At 40.6% G+C, this 22621-nt stretch overlaps 1 protein-coding gene across 1 annotated transcript in view; it reads left to right on the forward strand.

Annotated features, from left to right (window-relative positions):
• dlgap2b (DLG associated protein 2b) overlaps positions 1-2258 on the forward strand; it is an 86722-nt gene extending 84464 nt beyond the window's left edge. Inside the window, exon 12 of the mRNA XM_036985298.2 lies at positions 62-2258. Within this exon, the coding sequence (XP_036841193.2) occupies positions 62-277 (216 nt within the window). The 3' untranslated portion in view covers positions 278-2258. The remainder of the gene's footprint in view (positions 1-61) is intronic.
• Positions 2259-22621: the final 20363 nt, after the last annotated feature.

The raw sequence follows: 22621 nt of genomic DNA on the forward strand, positions 1-22621 counted from the left end.
TCTCTCTCTCTCTCTCTCTCTCGCTCGCATTCTCTTTATCTCTCATTCACTCTCTAAAAAGGAGAGGAAGTGGCCTCCCCCGCTGCCAAAGAGGCCTCCGAAGGGGCGTGGCGGCGTGATGCGGGAGCGCTCTCTGGACCTGCAGGACCGCCAGCGTCAGGAGGCACGGCGCCGCCTCATGGCAGCTAAGCGGGCGGCTTCCTTCAGACAGAACTCAGCCACAGAGCGGGCGGACAGCATCGAGATCTACATCCCCGAGGCCCAGACCCGCCTTTGAGGTCCAAGCATTTACCCCTCTAGCCTGACCCTAAGCTCTGCCCCCTTCCGGGCCCCATATCCCAGACCCAGCCAGTGGGTGTCACCCAGACTCCTTCCTCCCTCTTTCTTGTCGTCTGTGTCTCTCACTTTCACTTCTTACTGTTTCTCTCCATCTATTGCCCTTCTTCTGATGTCCTCTCCCCTTTAAGACGGAGGTAATATTCACCACCCCTCCACCCCATTATAATGAGCTGCTACTACAACCTCCCCTTTAACCGAACTGATCCACCATCACAATTATATTTGGCTAATTACAAGCAAAATTATTATTTTCTATACTGTAACAAATTCTCTTGTTGGAAATGTATTCATCCCCCCCCAAGAGCTTTCGCATTGCCATCATGTATTATGAGCCTCTGGGTAAAGTAAGGGTAATATCAGTATTTTCCCACCGTGTTCAAAAGGAATCACAAAGTGCAACTTTTCTATGGAGAATCTCACCAGCATCAGTGGTCTTGGGCTAAATCACCCTGTGCGGAGACTACTACTCCCCAGTGGTAGCACAGAGGTGGTGATGACTCACTGTCAAGATAGAAGTCTGGAAATGTCTCCCCCATGTTTGTGGGTTGTCAGTCAAAGTGGGGGGAATATGTAGTGCGATTGATCAACACCTGCTATTGAAATACCTCAGTCTTGCAGTGGGCACTCTAGGGTAAAAACCATAGACATAGAATTCAAATCTATTTCTATGGGGTCTATTCTATTTCTATGGTAGAGACCAAGGAGTAGTCATCACATCTGATATGGTCGCACAGCATCCTGGGTATAGTAGTTCCGTTGTTATTCTTGGGACGTACTCACACCACTTTTTACCAGGCTTGCTGCTGCAGCCACTGCCTAACATTGCTGAGACATGGGATGTGAAAAAGACATGCAGCAGTAACCCAGCTAGCACATTTAGTTCCTTGGAAGTTGTGGGACAGAAGTTTTTGGTTTCCAATTGATTCTGGGAACAAAGCCATAAGTTTCCTGATCGGTAAAACTGAACGTTTTTAAAACGTTCTGGGAATGTACATTTTTAGGTTGCACGGAGGTTCTGAGAACCTTTTACTACGGTTCCCTGAATGTTTTCATGGGAGGTTTTATTAACGTTCTGAGAACGGAAATTATAGGTTATTTGAAGGTGATCAAATAACGCTCTGAGAACATTCTCTAAATGTTGTGAATGTTTGGAACTAAATATTAAGGTTATTTTGAGGTTTTTGAATCACTTAAAACGTTCACTGAACGTTTCAATAAGACTGCTAGCTTAGGTTGACTGTTTTGAACTCCAAGCAGAGATAGGACACACGGAAATGAATCATGCAAACACATGTATTTTTTTTATTTTGGCACAGCGTCAGTGAGATTCAAACCTATGATCTTCTGTTCTCTGTCCATGGAATTAGTTCACTGCGACAGCAGCATGGAGCTACAGTAGCATGCCATGTTTTTTAAACTCATACAAAGATGTTAATTTTAGTATATTCCAACGGACCCCATTTCAAAGGAAACTCATTAAGACCAGGGCGCCCAATTATTGGGGACAACACACCTCAACACACTTACGAAGAAAGAGGATAGAGAGAGTTTTGTTGACACTGAGAATAGATGTATAAGATTTGAAATAACATTATTATAATGTTCTTTGAACGCTACAATGTTTTTTTCTCGTGGTTCTTATGTAACATTTTGTCAATGTTCTTAAAACAATGGCTTTAAATAGAACCGTGAGGAAATCTGCAGAAAACTTTACACTAAAAGTACTGAAATTCCCACAGAATAACGTTGTTTCTTAACGTTCTCAGAACTATTTCAGAATATTCCCAATGTCAAACCAGTTGACATTATTCCTTTAACATTACACCTTTTTCTGTTAAATGTAACCATGTTTGAACTTTTAGGAAACATTCTGTTAAAGTAATGAAATAACAAGAAAATAAAGTGTTTTTTGTCAAGTTCCTTAAATGTGTTGAGAAGGTTCCAAAGCCAAGCAACTATCCTGTACCATTCCCAGAAAGTTGTGGGAATGTTGAATGCAAAATAACCATGGGACAACCACCCGGTCACCATGCTCTAAGAAACTTATGGTTCTCAGAACGTAATGTGCTAGCTGGGAAAGTACCTTAGGGCTGCATTTATGCATTTTCAGTTACGATAACGGCTTTGTCGTAAGGTTGAAACATGGTTATGATATGGGTTGTACAGTGCATTTATTCGTCTGATCCATGTTTCCATTGCAACACTATTGTAAAACACTTAAAAGGGAGAAAAAAATTCAAATTTAATGAAAAAAAAAAAAGTTGACTATGATATAATGCATTTTTGCACCTTATATATACTATTCATGTTTGTATTTCCAAGGGAAATGTAGTAAATGACACTCACATGATATTGTTGCAGTTGAATTGCAAGGACAAAAAAATGGAACATTTGCTATTGAATATGTCTATGATGCTGTTCTATACACAGCATCAATCTGCACCTTGAGTTTTGTGTCCATCCCCTGATGTCCAGTACTATTGTAATGATAATAATGGTGATAAATAATGTAATCTATCACATATATACCCAATGACCAACATCACAAACTACATTGAACTTGAATTGTATCATAGTGGACGCTGTGAAAGAATGACTGTCGATGGGGTGGAGAGAGCAGTGCCCCAACAGACAGATGACTTATACCTATTAGAGACCACATCACACACATTCTATCCCATCCGGCACACAACAATCAAGTATTTTTTACAGAAGTAGTGTGGGACAGACAGGTGCAAATGTCACTTTAACACTATCCAGTTACTAGTAAATGGTGCTGCTTTTTACCTGAAACGGTTGTCCTTTACCCAGTCCTATGTGCACGCACACACACACACACACACACACACACACACACACTCAAGGACTTTTTAATAACAGAGATTTACTAAAATGGTGCCCATAGCATCTGCAATTAAAGATGGTGGCTATTGACTTGCGGGAAGAAAGAAAAAAACAGATTTGCAAAATGTCTATTTGCATTGTTCATTTTTGCTTAAAAGTTGTTTATTGACAATACGTACGATGAGGTATTTCTACTCCCTATCTTGCCATGAGCTAAGAGGGTTGCTGTAATAGTAGCCGGAGTCAAAGGTCTAGGGAATTCTAGTGAGAGAGAGAGCAAGGCATTTACATTTTTCTGACGTTACTCTGTTGCTTTGGCGGTGCTCGGCAACACCACACTTGGAGCTTATTGTTTCAATAAACGGTATATTTCCTTCAAAAAATGAAACTGTACTTATACTAGATGACATGATATACTGGCATTTGTGTTGTACTGCGTGTCATTGATATAGTATTTCCATTTACCCATATGAACAGTAGATTGGATTTTTTTTTGTATAATTCATTTATTCCCATATACTTGTTATGTTAGGGTTGTAAGCTTCTAGCACCAGTGGTCGACTAGGAATTTTCAATAGAATGTGATGCAAAAACAGGGTGAGCTGTTATATATCCACATAGCCTAGATTGAGACCATTTTTAATTGCGACCTTTTGAAAGGGCAACACACAGTAAGCAACAGTTCAGTTGGTCAGATACGTTGCCAAATATTTTGCTAAAAAAGGGTGGAAAGTAGTTGAATAAACTGGGACTTTCCTCGTTCCTCTATAGCTTCTGGTTAACCACTCAACGTCTCCAATTTCATTTCCTGACATCGGTCTCTCTCTGCTGTGAACCTCAATGAAACCGTTACGTACCAGACGGCCTTAAACACATCGAAAGCAAAATCATATACGAACGTAGAGTCACTAACAATGCAACAACAACAAAAATGGTCATAGGAGATGTGTAGGTGCTGTGTAAAAGCAAACAGTACAGTATTGTGATTCTATGTGGACACAAAGTCCATGTCTGGTCTAAGTGAGGTAACAGCAGAAAGTGAGAGACATTGATAGCTTAATGAAAAACAGTCAGAGGTTCCCATTAGATTAGAGTATGATCGTTGAAATGACGTCACTTTCACACCCGTGGTGGTCTCATCTGAAAGATTCATAACCACAGGGTCAACAACTGCTGCTATAGTGACGTACTCGTAACTATTCACCACAGTTACCAATTTGCACACTGATACATAACACCAAATTTCAAGATTATATTAAACATGATAGATTGGCCAAGGCAAATAGTTCATGGATCTTCACGTTCTTCTTTCCCCTTTATCGTTTCCTAGTCTTTAGTTATTCATATTGTGTGATATTATAATGTATGGCCCTCTACATTAGGTGCATAAATTGAGACAGCAATTTTTTTTGTTTTCGTAGAAAGTGAATTGCCCTTTCTCCAATCTCAAACATACTCTATTATCATGTTTGTCCCATACCGTATACCTTCCCATGATCTAAGGAGGGTTTGCAAGTTTGGCAACTACGTACGATGGGGGAAAATATCCTTAGGTGCCTTAAAATCAGACTTACAAGAATCTATGAATGAATGTTTGAGGTCTTTGGTTGGAATACGATGCCATGCAGAGTGCTTGGCCATCTCTGGTTGTGTTGATTGAGTTGCAATGTCACCTCAAAGGGCTGTTTGGGAGGAAAGCTAGCTTGTTTTTGTTTTCATCCAAATGCCTTCATATTAGTAGTTTGGATTAGCATTGGATCATTTTGAATTGTTATACTGTTTTATGACTGCAGCACAAGTTGATAATTGAAGAGGATGAGATGATGTGAAAATTGAATTGATACATTTTGTGTGATTGTTTAAACTATGCTTTTGGTAAGATCTGTCATTGTTGGCATCCATTCATTCTCACAGGTAGAGATTGTTCCCATTAATCATGGGGGGGGTTTGGGACATGTTACCTTTGGTGTAATCCACAGGTTTGGTGATTCATATTTATTGGTACATGCCCCAAGTTTACGTTATGTCACCGGTATGCAAGTGTCTTCGTGATTGGTACACACTGTACATCATTTATCATCATGAAATCTTGTATGTTGATGGTCTTTGATTTATTTTGACCAACAGAAAGTGCAGCGTAGACATTTTTCATCCGAATCAAACTGAATCAATGCAACAGGAGCGAACATAGGTTATGTGTGTACGTGTGTTTGCATTTGTGTGTGCCCTGCGTGTGTGTGTGTGTGTGTGTGTGCGAGTGTGTGTGTGGCTCGGAGGGGGATGGCAGAGAAAAACAACATCCCAGGGAGTATTTTTCCTTGCTATGATATCGTAACCTCGTCCCAGTTCTCAATGCTTTATGGCTTATTATCGTTACCACAAACTAGAGACTGACTAAACTTGACCTGCTAAAAAGTGCAATAGTGTTTCATACAACAGGCAGGCACACATACAGCTATTTACCTCAAGGTTTGAGAGTCAGTTACAGTGACAACACACGGCCACCACACGCCTGTGTCCTATGCAGTAGTCCTGCCAGCCTGCACCATGTCCCCATTTCTACAGACATTCCCTCTAACGCACGATGGCCCCAGTGGAAATGAATCTTTGTTTGCTGATCTTTATGGAAGTGGACATTGTCTTCAGAAGGTTGAAGAATTGAATTGTTGTGCACAGTTCAGATCTCAGTACGTTTTCAGTCATCTTGATCTATCTTCAGAAACGTCTGTGTTTGCACACTTACTGGCCATCTTGATGGGTCATTCTGAAAGCAGCTTGATATTCTATTGAACCCACGGTACATCACCCTCATCTAATATGCAGTATGTCCATGATGAATTGCTTTCCTGATTGCATTTTAATGATTGGAAATCATCAGACTTAAACGCTAAACACACGTATAAACAGACATTTAGAATAACAAATTGCATCATATCAAAGTTCTTTGGTGTGATATTTTGTTCTGCAGCCCTTTTACGTGTGGAACTCTTTTAGGGGCTAAAACGTACAATGTTCCATGAGTGACATTTTTGCTACATCGTCTTGGGCACATGTGTTTGGTGGGCTGTTGTGCTATAAACCTCAAAGAAGTCAGTAAAGGTGCTGAAGTTAATTGAACTTGTTTTTTCTTGTTTTCTTTCTCAAGAATTACAGAGATTGGTTTATTCTGACAATCAGCGCACAAACACAGGTACGCGCACACACACACTACACAGCAGTAAGACAAAATGTCCTCAAGATGGCACCCTAAATTCTTTATTTTGAACAATTCGTCTTGAGGTATTTTGACACCAACACGATTTTCTATGGCCCTGTAAACTTTGCTTGAGTTTTTCTTTCAATTTTTTCCTTTTTTCCAGTGCAGTTTCACTCTAAGAATGTCTCTCTCTCTCCTCATAAAATATTTGATTCAATAAGGAGCACAGTGTTGTTCTTATCATTATCACTGATTTTGGCCACTGACCTTCCACAAAATACCATGGGCTCTTTCTTAATTTCCTTGAGGCAATGTTATTTTATTTTATTTTAAAAGGTTTGAGCGAGTCAGAGCTGCTTTACATTGAAAACCACATGGACTGAATGTGACCACTGCCCGTTTAGCAATAAGCTTCATTCAATGCATTGTGGCCTTTACATCACAACATCTACAGTATGGCCTTCTAATTTGACCTGCCACCCAAACACTTTATTCCTTAGTCAATGCCAATGGAGGGTTCTGCCTACAAGGTCTCCCATTCCCCTGCTATTACCTAGGCCTACATGTACAGTGCCTTTGGAAAGTATTCAGACCCCTTGACTTTTTCCACATTTTGTTACATTACAGCCTTATTCTAAAATGTATTAAATAGTTTTTTCCACTCATCAATCTACACACAATACCCCATAATGACAAAGGAAAAACAGGTTTTCCAATTTTTTTTAGACTTGTTCAGAAGCCACTCCTGCTTTGTCTTGGCTGTGTGCTTAGGGTCTTTGTCCTGTTGGAAGGTGAACCTTCGTCCCAGTCTGAGGTCCTGAGCGCTCTAGAGCAGGTTTTCATCAAGGATCTCTCTGTACTTTGATCCGTTCATCTTTGCCTCGATTCTGACTAGTCTCCCAGTCCCTGCTGCTGAAAAACATCCCCACAGCATGATGCTGCCACCACCTTGCTTCACCGTAGGGATGTTGCCAGGTTTCCTCCAGATGTGACGCTTGGCATTCAGGCCAAAGAGTTCAATCTTGGTTTCATCAGACCAGAGAATCTTGTTTCTCATTGTCTGAGACTCCTTTAGGTGCCTTTTGGAAAACTCCCAAGCGGGCTGTCATTTGCCTTTTACTGACAAATGGCTTCCGTCTGGTCACTCTACCATAATATTTGGTGGAGTGCTGCAGCGATTGTTGTACTTTTGGAAGGTCTCCCATCTCTGCAAAGGAACTCTGGAGCTCTGTCAGAGTGACCATCGGGTTTTTGGTCACCTCCCTGACCAAAACCCTTCTCCCCAATTTCTCAGTTTGGCAGAGTGGCCAGCTCTAGGAAGAGTCTTGGTGGTTCCAAACTTCTTCCATTTAAGAGTGATGGAGGCCACTGTGTTCTTGGGGACCTTCAATGTTGCAGAAATGTTTTGGTATCCTTCCCCAGATCTGTGCTTCGACACAATCCTGTCTTGGAGCTCTTCAGACAATTCCTTCGACCTCATGGCTTGGTTTTTGCTTTGACATGCACTGTCAACTGTGGGACCTTATGTAGACAGTTATGTGCCTTTCCAAATCATGTCATATCAATTGAATTTACCACAGGTGGACTCCAATCAAGTTGTAGAAACATCTCAAGAATGATAAATGGAAACAGGATGCAACTGAGCTCAATTTTGAATCTCATAGCAAAGGGTCTGAATACTTATGTTAAGGTATTTCAGTTTTTTTATATATATACATTTTCCTAAATTTCAAAAAGTCTGTTTTCGCTTTGTAATTATGGGGTATTATGTTTACATTACTACGGCTTGTTTTTATTTAAACCATTTTAGAATAAGGCTGTAACGTTAACAAAATGCGGAAAAAGTGAAGGGGTCTGAATACTTTCTGAAGGCACTGTAACTCAACTATATGGACATTCGGGGCAGATGTGCATTCATTGTTCACATTGACAGTCGTTGTGTTTTTAGCCTTTAAAAGCCAATACAACTTTCCCAGGGAAAAGAAAGGGCGCCATTTACCTGTGCAATTTTTTATTTTTGCTAAATGTTTTGCGAGGGGAGATAGCTTTCACTGTATGTTTACCTATGGTGAAGAATTTATTGTTTTGTGGGTATATTTAATAAATGCCCTCTCATGGGTTTTGGAATGTAACATGGAAGAAAGAGTCTGATTGGATAAAGGTAGATGTTTAGCTTAAACTATTTTGAATTGTTAGATATCACATCAATAATAAGGATGAATATAATGCCAAATATTCATTATTTGTACAGAAATATACATATATAAATATATAAATTCATGCCTAATTTAAACTATTTTCCGCTCTTGAGTCGACCATGTTTTTTGTTGTTTGAACTTTCCTTTGTCTGGGTTTTTTTACAAGGACTTAAGACAGCATGCATGATAGTGAAATGTATGTATGAATGTATTATCTGATCTTTCATTGCTGTTCAGTATTGCAGCATTCTACAGATTGTTTTGTATTTGACTAATTTGCTGTTTAAGTTACTATTTCAATTTAAATGATATATTTGATTATCTGAAATGATTGTTAACCTTTCTTTTCTAAATAAGAGTTTTTGAACTCTTGATTTGATTTGATTATTTTCCTGCGTTATCAATGTGCTTCAGTATTTTTATGCTATAACTTATTATGACTCTTTGAATTAAGTATTGCTAATGACCATCTTTTGTAAATAGTTCTGCAAATAAACATTTTTGGAAGAAAACTGCTTCTGTTTTTTTTTGGGAGAGAAAGTATTTTAATATTTCCATCCATATATCATTTTAGAGAGAAAAGCAACATGTCTGTGTTATGGTGAGAAGAAACAATGCATATTAAGGTGGATAGTCTCTTAACTTCATTGAAGTTATTATTCTATCCGCCATTTTTTTTAAGCCGCCATAACCTGTTCTTTCAGCCAATGTGAAATCCAACTGTGTTGACCGGAGGGTGTAGCTCCGAGACGAGAAACATCTCAGCTTGGTATTTGCTCAGGTTCATGTTCAACCTTTACAGACCATCAAAACACTAAACCTTCCATTGACCTCATTTTAGACAGCATTACCTTTCAGGGTAAAACTTTACTTGAAATGGGTATAGATCCGTAACGTTTACAACATCGCTATGAGTGTTGTCCCTCAGCATTGAATTTGTTGAAATGTAACGTAAATGTGACCATTTTGTTCATCTTTCAGTCCCGTACAAGTATTGCATATTTGTGTCTGGTGAAGCCTATTTATCGGTGATTCCTAATCTTTCTAGCATGCCTCTTGGCAACATGAGCAAATCAATGTAGAGCATTTTGCAAGGTAACATTGTAGCGGCAGACTCATTTGTATCAACATGCCAGCAAGACCAAACAATGTTTCAATGGCAAAAGGAGGGGAAATAAATGTAAATATAAAAAAAATATATATGGAGTTGTTTTCATGAAATGAACACACAGTGCTTCACTTGACATACAGTGATGGTTTAAAAATGCAAGGAGGAAAATGTTATGGAAATAACCATAATGAAAGGCATTACACAGAAGCCAGAGTGTCTGCTTGTTTTTGCTCCTTCCCATAAAAAAAGTTCTGATTTAAAAACAGACAACCTCTCTTTCACACCCTTTCATTGTCTTTAACGTGGACACTTGCCATGGCCACCGCTCACGACGCGTTTGTTTAAACAAAGAGTAAGTTCACTAATTAGCAAGGAACTCTCCTCACCTGGTTGTCTAGGTCTTAATCGAAAGGGAAAACCAAAGACCAGCAGACACTAGGCCCTCCATGGAATGAGTTTGACAACCCTGGCTACGGGAGCAGGTTAGCGTCTTTCGGCATGAATCTTTTTCTGCAGGCAGCTCTGCAGGGTGGTCACTAGCTGCCAAAGTCACAATAGCCCCCAGAGGTCTCTATGGTAACGGTTAAAGGGCATACTCCTGCCTTCCTGCAGAGCTGAAAGACCATTGTGCAACTGTGAATAAAGAAAGTCTACCCCACTTAAAGCAGTTAGCAAAATCCTAGAACAACATGTTTCAAATGCCCAACTGGCTACTCCTATGTAACCACATACAACACTAAATGCTAGAGATCTTTTGTGAGTTCTAGCATGTTTTGGGGTATTTTGATATTCGCTTTCGAAGGTAAGTTTACACAAATCAAGTCACTTGATTAAGTGATACTGCCTCTAATGCCATGATAGACTTACGCAATACCACACACGGTGGCATCTACTACCATCTGCTCTGAGTTGCTAACTTCTAAATCAAATCAAACATTATTAGTCACATACGCCGAATACCTACTTACGGTGAAATGCTTACTTACAAGCCCCTAAACAACAGTGCAGTTTCAAAAAAATACAGATAAGAATAAGAGATAAAAGTATTAAAGAGCAGCAGTAAAAAAATAACAATATTATATACAGGGGGTTGCCGGCACAGAGTCAATGTGCAGGGGCACCGGTTAGTGGGGTACATGTAGGTAGAGTTAATCTCATGGTAGAGTGAGAGAATTGAGTAGTGTCATGTTTGTGGGTTGCCTTATCTGTCCGGGAGTAAAAGGGACCACAGCTGTTTCTAAAGATAAAAGCTCAAAAGGTTTCTGTCTGTAGTGTTCAAAGCAGCAGATTTGGTTGTGTTGCCAGCTCAGTAGCAGTAGGACTGAAACGGAACCGGCTAAGCCCTTTACAGACATTAATCCACAACACCGCACAGTCACACACTTTGAAAATGTTGCAGCAAAGCTTACCGGTATATATCTAGAGCCGCAAAAGGACAATATTTTGCTATTCCCACCACTTATTTCTACTGTACAGGATATATTGAATATTTTTGATATTTGAATGGGCTACTATAGACTACCAGCAAGGCACCCCCCAGTGCATACTGTCTGTCTCCCTTGTCAGAGGGTAGAGGCCTGTGTGGGGATTGGAGAGGAGCATTGGTCATGCTACTTCGGTTTCCGCTGTGGAGACTTGCATTTGGATATTTGGCTCAGAGTATTGGTGCATATAATGAAAATCCACCCCCGTGTCCCACAAGCCAGCTGTCTAAATTGCAAAAAATCCAAATTCTTCCAAAAATTAAACATGGTTTGCCTATCTCCTGAGACTGTTCAATGACATGGATGGTTTCTTAAAATATCTCAATAAGATGCGTCGAGACCGAGGCACGAACCGGCACTATGCTTCTACTGCAACAAATGTGTCAACGTCGGGAGTTCAACTCTTTTATTTGCGGTTTGAGGCATTCAGTTACCTTACCCGTAAAAAACAATGTGGTCATTCTCATATAAAAAAATATTAGATAAAATATCGAATTTGGCCTTTAGTATTATAGCCCATAGAAAGGCATTGAATAACACAATCATAAATGGCAACAAAAAAGAAGACTGGTGATATAAGAAAGCTCAGGAAATATTTACAGTTGAAGTCGGAAGTTCACATACACTTCGGTTGGAGTCATTAAAACTTGTTTTTCAACCACTCCACAAATTTCTTGTTAACAAACTCTAGTTTTGGCAAGTCGGTTAAACATCTACTTTGTGCACGACACAAGTCATTTTTCCAACAATTGTATACAAAACAGATTATTTCACTTATAATTCACTGTATCACAATTCCAGTGGGTCAGAAGTTTACATGCACTAAGTTGACTGTGCCTTTAAACAGTTTGGAAAATTCCAGAAAATTATGTCATGGCTTTAGAAGCTTCTGATTGGCTAAATGACATAATTTGATTCAATAGGACGTGTACCTGTGGATGTATTTCAAGGCCTACCTTCAAACTCAGTGTCTCTTTGCTTGACATCATGGGAAAATGAAAATAAATCAGCCAAGACCTCAGACAGACAATTGTAGACCTCTACAAGTCTGGTTCATCATTGGGAGCAATTTCCAAACGCCTGAAGGTACCAAGTTCACCTGTACAAACAATAGTACGCAAGTATAAACACCATGGGACCACACAGCCGTCATACCGCTCAGGAAGGAAACGCGTTCTGTCTCCCTAGAGATGAACGTACTTTGGTGCGAAATGTGCATATCAATCCCAGAACAACAGCAAAGGACCTTGTGAAGATGCTGTAGGAAACAAGTACAAAAGTATCTATAGCCATAGTAAAATGAGTCCGATATCGACGTAACTTGAAAGGCCGCTCAGCAAGGAAGAAGCCACTGCTCCAAAACCCCCATAAAAAAAGCCAGACTAAGTTTTGCAACTGCTCATGGGGACAAAGATCGTACTTTTTGGAGAAATGTCCTCTGGTCTGATGAAACAAAAATAGAACTGTTTGGCCATAATGACCATCATTATTTTTGGAGGATAAAGGGGGAGGCTTGCAAGCCGAAGACCACCATCTCAACCGTGAAGCACGGGGTGGCAGTATCATGTTGTGGGGGTGCTGCAGGAGAGACTGGTGCACTTCAGAAAATAGATGGCATCATGAGAGGGAAAATTATGTGGATATATTGAAGCAACATCTCAAGACATCAGTCAGGAAGTTAAACCTTGGTCGCAAATGGGTCTTCCAAATGGACAATGACCCCAAGCATACTTCCAATGTTGTGGAAGAATGGCTTAAGGACAACAAAGTGAAAGTATTGGAGTGGCCACCACAAAGCCCTGACCTCAATTTGTGGGCAGAACTGAAAAAGTGTGTGCGAGCAAGGAGGCCTACAAACCTGACTCAGTTACACCAGCTCTGTCAGGAGAAATGGCCAAAATTCACCCAACTTATTGTGGGAAGCTTGTGGAAGGCTACCCAAAACGTTTGACCCAGGTTAAACATTTTAAAGGCAATGCTCCCAAATACTAATTGAGTGTATGTCAACTTCTGACCCACTGGGAATGTGGTAGAAATCATTCTTTCTACTGTTATTCTGACATTTCACATTCTTAAAATAAAGTGGTGATCCTAACTGATCTAAAACAGGGACATTTTACTACAATTAAATGTCAGGAATTGTGAAAAACTCAGTTTAAATGTATTTGGCTAAGGTGTATGCAAATTTCAGACTTCAACTGTATATGCATATATATTTTTTATGCTTATATAACCCTTTATTTTTGTTGGCACAAAACTACCTCCATACTTCCATTTGTTTGTATGGGTTACCTTCAGAAGAGTCCCATGACACTTCTAGCGTTACAGACGTTTAAGTGAGAAGACAGATTTTGGGATGTCTCATGGTCTGACAAACACCGTTGTAGCTCAACCAGATTGCGCCGCAGATGCAGAAGGCCGACATAAGCGGATGCAGTGAATTACACAACAGTAGTGGGCTTGATTACTAACAACGACAAAACAGCCTACAGGGAGGAGGTGAGGGCACTCAGAGTGCGGTTTCAGGAAAACAACTTCTCACTCAACGTCAACAAAACAAAGGAGATGACTGGACTTCAGGAAACAGCAGAGGGAGCACCCCTCTATCCACATCGATGGGACATTAGTGGAGAAGCTGGAAAGTTTTAAGATCCTCTGCGTACACATCACGGACAAACTGAAATAGTTCACCCACACAGATAGTGTGGTGAAGAAGGCGCAACAGCGCCTCTTCAACCTCAGGAGGCTGAATAAATTTGTCTGGTCACCTAAAACCCTCAAACTTTTCCAGATGCACAATCGAGAGCATCCTGTCGGGCTGTATAACTGCCTGGTACGGCAACTGCACCACCCTCAACTGCAAGGCTCTCCAGAGGATGGTGCGGTCTGCACAACACATCACCGGGGGCAAACTACCTGCCCTCCAGGACACCTACAGCACCCGATGTCACAGGAAGGGCAAAAAGATCAACAAGGACAACAAACACCCGAGCCACTGCATGATCACCCCGCTACCATTCAGATGGCGAGATCAGTACAGGTGCATCAAAGCTGGGACCGAGAGACTGAAAAACAGCTTCTATCTCAAAGCCATCAGAATGTTTAACAGCCATCACTGACTCAAATCATTGGCCACTTTAATAAATGGATCACTAGTCACCTTAAATAATGCCACTTTAATAATGTTTACATGTCCTACATTACTCATCTCATATATACAGTTTATACTGTATTTTATACATCTATTACATCTTACCTATGGCACTCGGCCATCGCTCATCCATATATTTATATGTACATATTCCTATTCCATCCCTTTACATTTGTGTGTATCAGGTAGTTGTTGTGAAATTGTTAGATTACTTGTTAGATATTACTGCACTGTAGGAACTAGAAGCACAAGCATTTTGCTACACTCGCAGTAACATCTGCTAACCATGTGTATGTGACCAATAACATTTGACGCAGCCCATGCAAGAAACTGATATCTCTAGCCCAAACTGACAGGTGGGGATTGTTTTATTATTTAGATTGACCCATGGGTGTGTCAATAGACTCTTAAGGATTTTTAATTCTTGGCTGTGGTTGCAGCTTTCGGCATCAAAAGAATCTCGATAAAGATATCTATGACAAATTAATTAAAAAAGAACAATGTGAAGTGAAGGAAAAACTGGGGGATTGAATGCAGACTGTAAACTGATCTGGGGCTCACATGATAGGATTAAATCTCCATCTTGTGTTAAGAGTGGAGGTCAGAACTCTAGCTTCTCACTCACATCTTTGGTTGCCTGGGAGATAATATCAACAGAGCCCTGGCCTATTTGTGAACTATTCTGTTCAGGTGTCTAACCGAGACTCAAGAATGCAGTAAATGAGCTGAATGGATGTGTCTTTTGTCAGCACGAGGAGGGTGTGCCGAGTCAGTACCAACCCAGGAGGAGCGAAAGTTGAGGGGTGACTTTTAATTGTTGATATTCCATAGTTGTTCAATGCAAATAGTTTCTGTACTAGTTGAATAGTTTGTTACACTCCTGAGAGTGATCATATAACAGACAGTAGGAAAAGAAAAGTAGGAGAGAAAACAGTTGGAAAGTGGGGGAGGGAGAGAGAGAGAGAGAGAGACAGACAGAGAGAGAGAGAGAGAGAGAGAGAGAGAGAGAGGAGGAAATGAGAGCTGTTCCATTTCTGACTAGATATGGTCCCAGAACAACAGATGCAGCAGTAGGTCTGCTTTCTATTTATGCTCTGAGGTGTGTAGGCAAAATCTGTGCAGAGGTAAATAGCCTATACAACCTTCCTGCTGAGGTACATGCAGAATTATCAAAATGATATGACCTCATTCAACATGAGCCACTGATTGTCTGACCTGATGTCTGCGGTCATGTCTCCTCCAAATGAATTATCGATGCCCTCGGGCATTTCATCAAAATAGGTTTACCTCAGTCGGTTCTCAGGGAAATTCTGCCCTCTATAACTCCCATGAAATACTATATCATTCGATTAGTCCAAACCCACCTCCATTTTCTACCTCAGGCAGTATGTGGGGAATGAACTGGCCTTGATTCACAGAGCAGCTGAGCAACCTTTTGCAAGAGGAAATCTCCCTATGCTGATGGAATGTGCTAGTCCTGTCTGAATGCTTTACCTCACTGGAGAGAGATTCTTCCTGATTGGCGTATTGTTGTCATAAATCTCTGTGTCTTTCTGTTCTGGGGCCATCTCCACCAAAGGAAAACAAAGTACTGTGTCACTTCTGTCACCTCAGTGCATAGAGATGTGACCTGTCGACACACAGTGCAGTGACATCGTGACCTCAAGTGACAGGGTGACAGGGGGATTTCAGTGACAGAATGACACACATCCTAGCTGTTCCCTTTTGAACAAAAATAAACACACATCTGTACAAGACGGCCCTCAGGGTCTTTGTCAGGGTGACAGTGGGATCTGTGGTTTTACTAATGAGCGGTCTATTTTGACTGATGCTGTTATGAACACTTAAGGACGGGGATATACAAATATGCCAACAGCAAAACTATATTCAAAACACTCAACCATTTTTGGGGGAATGATTTAATGAAATGTGCCAGTGACATGCATGCGCGTGCACATACACACACACACCCACACACACACACACACACACACACACACACACACACACACACACACACACACACACACACACACACACACACACAGATGCTGTTTCGGTACCTTGACTCAGATTCTACGGGAGCCACAGCACATACTACATATCTGCGATGATGCTCACAAAGAGGGCTGCGTGGTGAGCTCTCCTGGATCTCCCAACAACAATTATACCCTCACTGAGGGCTTACACTGAACATCTCTGTGATCTGTCACTTAAGGGTGCCCTGTAAAGCCTAATTCCCCTAATTCCCCATCAACCACAAACACACACACGCACACGCACAGTGTTTCCTAGGCTGGTTGCTAAATACACCAAGCTAGAGAGAGCTCATTCAGCTATGATTTGCATCATCTTAAAAACTTTATTCTGCTGACAAGCCACACAATTCTGCCAAGAATGCATTATGAAGGACCTCCTCTGTTTACTACATGTCCAAACTAGCATTTAACTGGTTCTCAAGACATTGACATCAAGAGATTTGATTGGCCTTGTGTATAAACATCCTTCCCTCAACCAGTCCGCAAATTCAATTCCCATCCATCTACAGTGCTGCTGCTGCTGACTCAAAATCCATCAATTAGCCAATTAGGCTATTTTCAGGATAGGCACAGTCATTAGTATCTGGCTGCTGTCTGTGAACATTGATCAGCACATACTTTGTAATGATGAAGAGTGATAATATAGGATTTATTGAGAGTGTTCTCATGTGTTATAAGTTTGGGTAACTGTTGTCTTATTGATCTGGGGAAAGATTCACAGAATAATGAAAAACGAGGGCTCCCAACTAGAACAGAAATGTTCCCGGAACATTCCCAAAAAGTTCTCCTTTGGTTATTTGAAAAATAACTTTCCCGCAGAGTTCTGGGAATGTTGCTCTGTCACTTGCGGTTCTGGGAATGTTTTCTAGGAAGAATAGCTTGAGCTTTACAGAATGGTGATGTTGTTCATCATGAAGAGAAACAGAAGTCAACATGTTCTTAAGTCCAGCGTACCCTTCTGCTTTCAGCCAGACACAAAAACTAAAGGACAGACAATATAATTTAACTCAATAAAGGGTTTCTTCATATAAGCAGAATTACAGTTAGGCGTATCAGAGTGTATAAACATTACAAAGTAACATTTGACTAAGATCACTTTAAATCCGTTGAGGTTATTACACTCTATCCTGTCTTCTTCTTTGATGCTCTTTTGGTTGTCATCGTTTTATTTAGTGCCAAAACATGGGAGTGTTCAGCTTCTTTGGCCCTCAAAGGACATTTGCAGAAATAATTATCTGTGAAAAGCATATTTACATTCATCTGTATGGTAGAAATCCGTCAGTGACTATTTTCTTCTACCACCTGCATCTAACGGGAGGGTTAGGGTTAACATGATTCACAAATCCTAGCAAGAATGCCTGGACACCCAATATCAACCCAGAGCACTTTGTTTGTGTTTTACTGTTGGAAAGAAATACTTGCAAGCAGCACTATACCCTTACAGTAAATCAAGGTTTGGTTGGAATGTTTCTCTTACAGTAGATCATTATTGTCAAGGTTAGAGCTCTCAGAAGCTGTAGTGAGGTGGCTTGGGTTTTCCTTTTTCCACCAGCCTGGCCTCTGACATATTAAATGTTAACCTGTGACACCAACTCAAATTAGTATGATATGTTACATAAGACAGATTTGCTACTTCAGCCAAAAAAAACGAAAGGAGGGAGTTTGGTCAGGGAGGATTGGTGGACCGTATTATGCGACTGTCACTAACAACCTGAGCATTTAAGCTAATTAGCAACTTTGCAACTACTTGGCATGTTAGCTAATCCTTCCTCTAACTCTAACCTTAACCCCTAACCCTAACTCCTAACCTTAAACTTAACCTTAACCCTAACCCTAACCTTAACCCTCACCACTAGCCTTGCTAACATTAGCCACAGGAAAGTGGAATGCATAACATATCATGCGTATAGAAAATTCGTAACATATTGTACAGATTGCAATTCGTAACATATCGTACAAAATGGATGCTGAACATCTACAGATGAATACATACCATACGAAACATAACATGACATACTAAATGATTTACATCTATCCCTGAGTCTAGGTTGCAGCTCTCTTCAGTGACCTTGGGCACTCCTTATTAACCTCCCTGCCTCTGAACAAAATGTCTAATGTGGTCTATTTAAGTTTTCCTCTGTCCATTTTTACTGTGATTTAAATTAATGAACTCTTTTATTTATTTGAGCAGTGTTAACAAGCCCCTCTGCCTGTGTGTGTGTATACAACCCACGGAGAGCATTGTGAGTAATGTAACTTCAGGCCTACAGTACCGGTCAAAAGTTTGGACACACCTACTCATTCAAGGGTTTTTCTTTGTTTTTTACTATTTTCTACATTGTAGAATAATAGTGAAGACATGAAATAGCACATATGGAATCATGTAGTAACCAAAAAAGTGTTAAACAAATCAAAATAGATGTTATATTTGAGATTCTTTAAAGTAGCCACCATTTGCCTTGATGACAGCGTTGCACACTATTGGGATTCTCTCAACAAGCTTGATGAGGTAATCAAACAATTTCAAGAACTTTGAAAGTTTCTTCAAGTGCAGTCGCAAAAACCACCAACGCTACGATGAAACTGGCTCTCATGAGGACCGCCACAAGAAAAGAAGAGGATATGTTCATTAGAGTTAACTGCACCTCAGATTGCAGCCTCACAGAGTTCAAGTAACACATCTCAACATCAACTGTTCAGAGGAAACTGCATGAATCAGGTATTCATGGTAGAATTGCTGCAAAGAAACCACTACTAAAGGACACAAATAAGAAAAAGAGACTTGCTTGCGCCAAGAAACACGATCAATGGACATTAGACCAGTGGAAATCTGTCTTTTGATCTGATGAGTCCAAATTTGAGATTTTTGGACGATTTTTGGACTATTATTCTACAATGTAGAAAATAGTAAAAATTAAGAAAAATCCTTCAATGAATAGGTGTGTCCAAACTTTTGACTGGTACTGTATGTCACCGTGGAGCAGTGGCGGTCAGTGCCGTTTAAGATGAGGGAGGATGATTTTTTTCTATTACAGCATATTGGTCGTGTTCCATTCACCCAGTTCAATGTAACAGCGATAGGTTAAGGCTACTACATGATACTCAAATTTTCCCTATACCTATCATGAGGTTGCTTCAAGCTAGTCTATGAACGAAAGTTTACAACGTAGGTGCACACAGGTTGAGAGACAAATTTGAGGCTACAGACAGTGACACATGGACAGACAATGACATTCAATACTGCCTTGACTCTTGCCAGGTATGTTTATCCCCGTTTTGTTCCGTTTGCTTCTGTTTTTCAACAGAATCTGCTAAATTAATACACCGTAAAAAATAGTTCACTTTCATAGCAGCCACGTTGTATTCCTTCTATGCGCTCTCCTCCTCTCACATTTCGCTTGTGGACTTCAATGCACAACACATCAGCTGTTTGTGACCAGGCGAAAAAAACTTTCCAAGCCAAAACATATCATAACCACTACACACAGCCTACATCGTTGTCACCATATTAGCTAAAGTAACATCATAGTCAGCAAACCTAATAGAACTAATGTGTTAGTAAACCCGCTGCAATCATGCAATAACGTTAGTGTACAGTCAATAAGCAGTTACACCTGTGGGCCAAGGTGGCAATAAATTTGTAAAACCAAAACCTTACCTTGACTTGGAAGAGTTTGAGTGTTGTGTTGGATAGTCATAGCCAGCTCGCTAACATAGCATCCCTCTGTTTGAGCAGGGTGTTTCAGTAGGCTAAACTAGCTACCTGAATTTGCTAGCTAAGTAAGTGAAACTGAAAGTGAAAAAAATGACAAAATCTCTCTCTATATATATCTCTCTTGCTTCTCCTTCATTTTGGAGAAAATTAATTTGTTCAAAACTGTTAAACTACTGTCTTTCTCTCTTTGCGTCAACTACTCACCACATTTTATACACTGCAGTGTTAGCTAGCTCTAGCTTTTGCTTTCAGTACTAGATCAATACTCTGATCCTTTGATTGGGTGGACCAAGAAACACGATCAATGGACATTAGACCAGTGGAAATCTGTCTTTTGGTCTGATGAGTCCAAATTTGAGATTTTTGGACGATTTTTGGTTCATGCTGCAAGAGCTCTGATAGGCTGGAGGACGTCCTCCGGAAGTTGTCATAATTACTGTGTAAGTCTATGGAAGGGTGTGAGAACCATGACCCTCCTAAGTTTTGTATTGAAGTCAGAGGAGGACGGAAGCAGCTGTCCTCCGGCTACACCATTGTGCTACCATACCGAGTGCTGTTGAGGCTACAGTAGACCTTCTTTGCAAAATAGTGTGTTTTAATCAAATGCTTGGTGACGTGATTTTATTTAGTATAGTTTTTTTCTAAAAGGGATAACTTTTTAAACGTTTTACTATTCACATTTTTATGAAATTCACTGAGGAGAATGGTCCTTCCTCCTCTGAGGATCCTCCACTGCTGTGAAGAGATGGACACTTAGTTTCCCTCAAATAACTCCTGCATCTCTCAGTTTGTTTTTATTGCAATGTCATTTCATAATCCACAACCACCAAATTCTACTTGGTAGGTCACCATCAAAATATTTCTGATAACAAAAAGTGTCATCCGGTTGCTGTCATGCAGTAGCTTACCTTATGCACTTGGAAAGACTTGATGACTGTTTTCCATTGTGTAAACTGTGGCATATGTGCTGTGTCTTCTATCTTGTTTCCAGTGCATTCATTCCTTTGTTGATAACACTTTGTGACAATAGATAACAACTACAAGCTGCTATCCCCATGCTGTTTTGCACAACCATGTGGTTCAGTCACAATTAAAGGAAGTAAGCAGAGAGGCAGGGTTGGCGTCATGCAGTATACTCTCTGTTTGTTTTGATTGGTTTCCAGGGCTATAAGAGCAGAGTAAATGGCCTACTGGAATGAGGAGGCCTGTGCACACAAAGATGTACAAGCTGTCCAATTTTTGCGACTGAGTGGCATCAGTGTGTACAGCACAACAACATGCCATGTTACAACATGAGAAAGTTCTTCCAGAACGTGTCAAAAGTTCAAGAATGTCTCATTGACCGTTGCCCAAACAAAACACCACGTGAGTGCTACAAAAGCTAGAACGTTTGTTGATTATTTTAACTGTTGAGTAGGTCGTGTCTCACCTATAATGTAATTCCATTAGTGGGTGATTGCGATGAGCTTTCTTTCCACATGGCCCCGGAACCAATGATTCTGGTGGCCTGAGACACCACAAGGCTACAGAGCAGGGATGCATCAGCTAAACACAGGAAGTCAGCTGGCCAGAAAGACAGCTGCAGAGGAAGTGAGTGTGCTTTAAAAGTAAAGTCTTCCCCTTCCCATTACCTGTTACTCTATGAGCCGTGTGGCAACAGCTGAGGACAACATACACTGTTGATGTCACTGACACAGTCAATGCCCTATCACTAATAGACAGTACCATCTTTGTTTCTGTCTAGCCTTTTCCCTGCTTTGATCCACGGCAGGTTAATTATGTTTGGCCGTGAAATTGTACTCTATGTTGAAAGTAGCTCAGATGCTATTTGTTGGCTTTCACCTCAAAAGTGTAGGGCCATTAAGCCACAATCTGTCTCTCTCAATCCTGCTATTTTATCATCAGAACGGTCGGTCCTCTTGTATGATGCGTAGACAGGTTTTGGAACCAAATTGCATCAAAGCATTACCCAAGAGGATATTAGTGGGTGACGGTATAGTTACTTCACTGTAACATTTCAGATTATCTCAGTATGACTCAACATCAGCTCAGATTAACGTGTCTTTAAGATACACATTCTCAAAAGATATTGTGACGCAAATGACAAAGAAGCAGCATACACACAATTTGCTGCCCTAATGTTGGTTGTCTCGTTCTGTGTGGTTGGTCACTGAGCCAGCTCAGGGGTAGGGAATGCATCAGGTCTATTAGGTCCTGCTAGTTGGCAACGGTTTCCTGCAATCACACACCAAGACCAGTTGGTAAGTGTTTTCTGTAATTACACATCTGCTCATCCACCCCTGAGATTTATATAATCACTGTGGAAAGAGCGACACATAGAAGGAAAGAGAGTCTAGCTAGCGCAGCTTGTAACAGTCATTTCAGAGTGTAAGGGTCATGGAGTAAAGGCTCAGCCATGCATAGGCAGATGTATTGATTGTGAGTAGGAGTAGGAGTGTGTACATCCCAAATGGCGCCCCATTCCCTACCTAGTGCACTACATTGGACCAAAGCCCTATTTTGGGCATGGTCAAAAGTAGTGCA

The sequence above is a fragment of the Oncorhynchus mykiss genome, chromosome 8 (genome assembly GCF_057628025.1).
Source record: "Oncorhynchus mykiss isolate SJ-2025 chromosome 8, ASM5762802v1, whole genome shotgun sequence".
NCBI classification, from domain to species: Eukaryota; Metazoa; Chordata; class Actinopteri; order Salmoniformes; family Salmonidae; genus Oncorhynchus; species Oncorhynchus mykiss.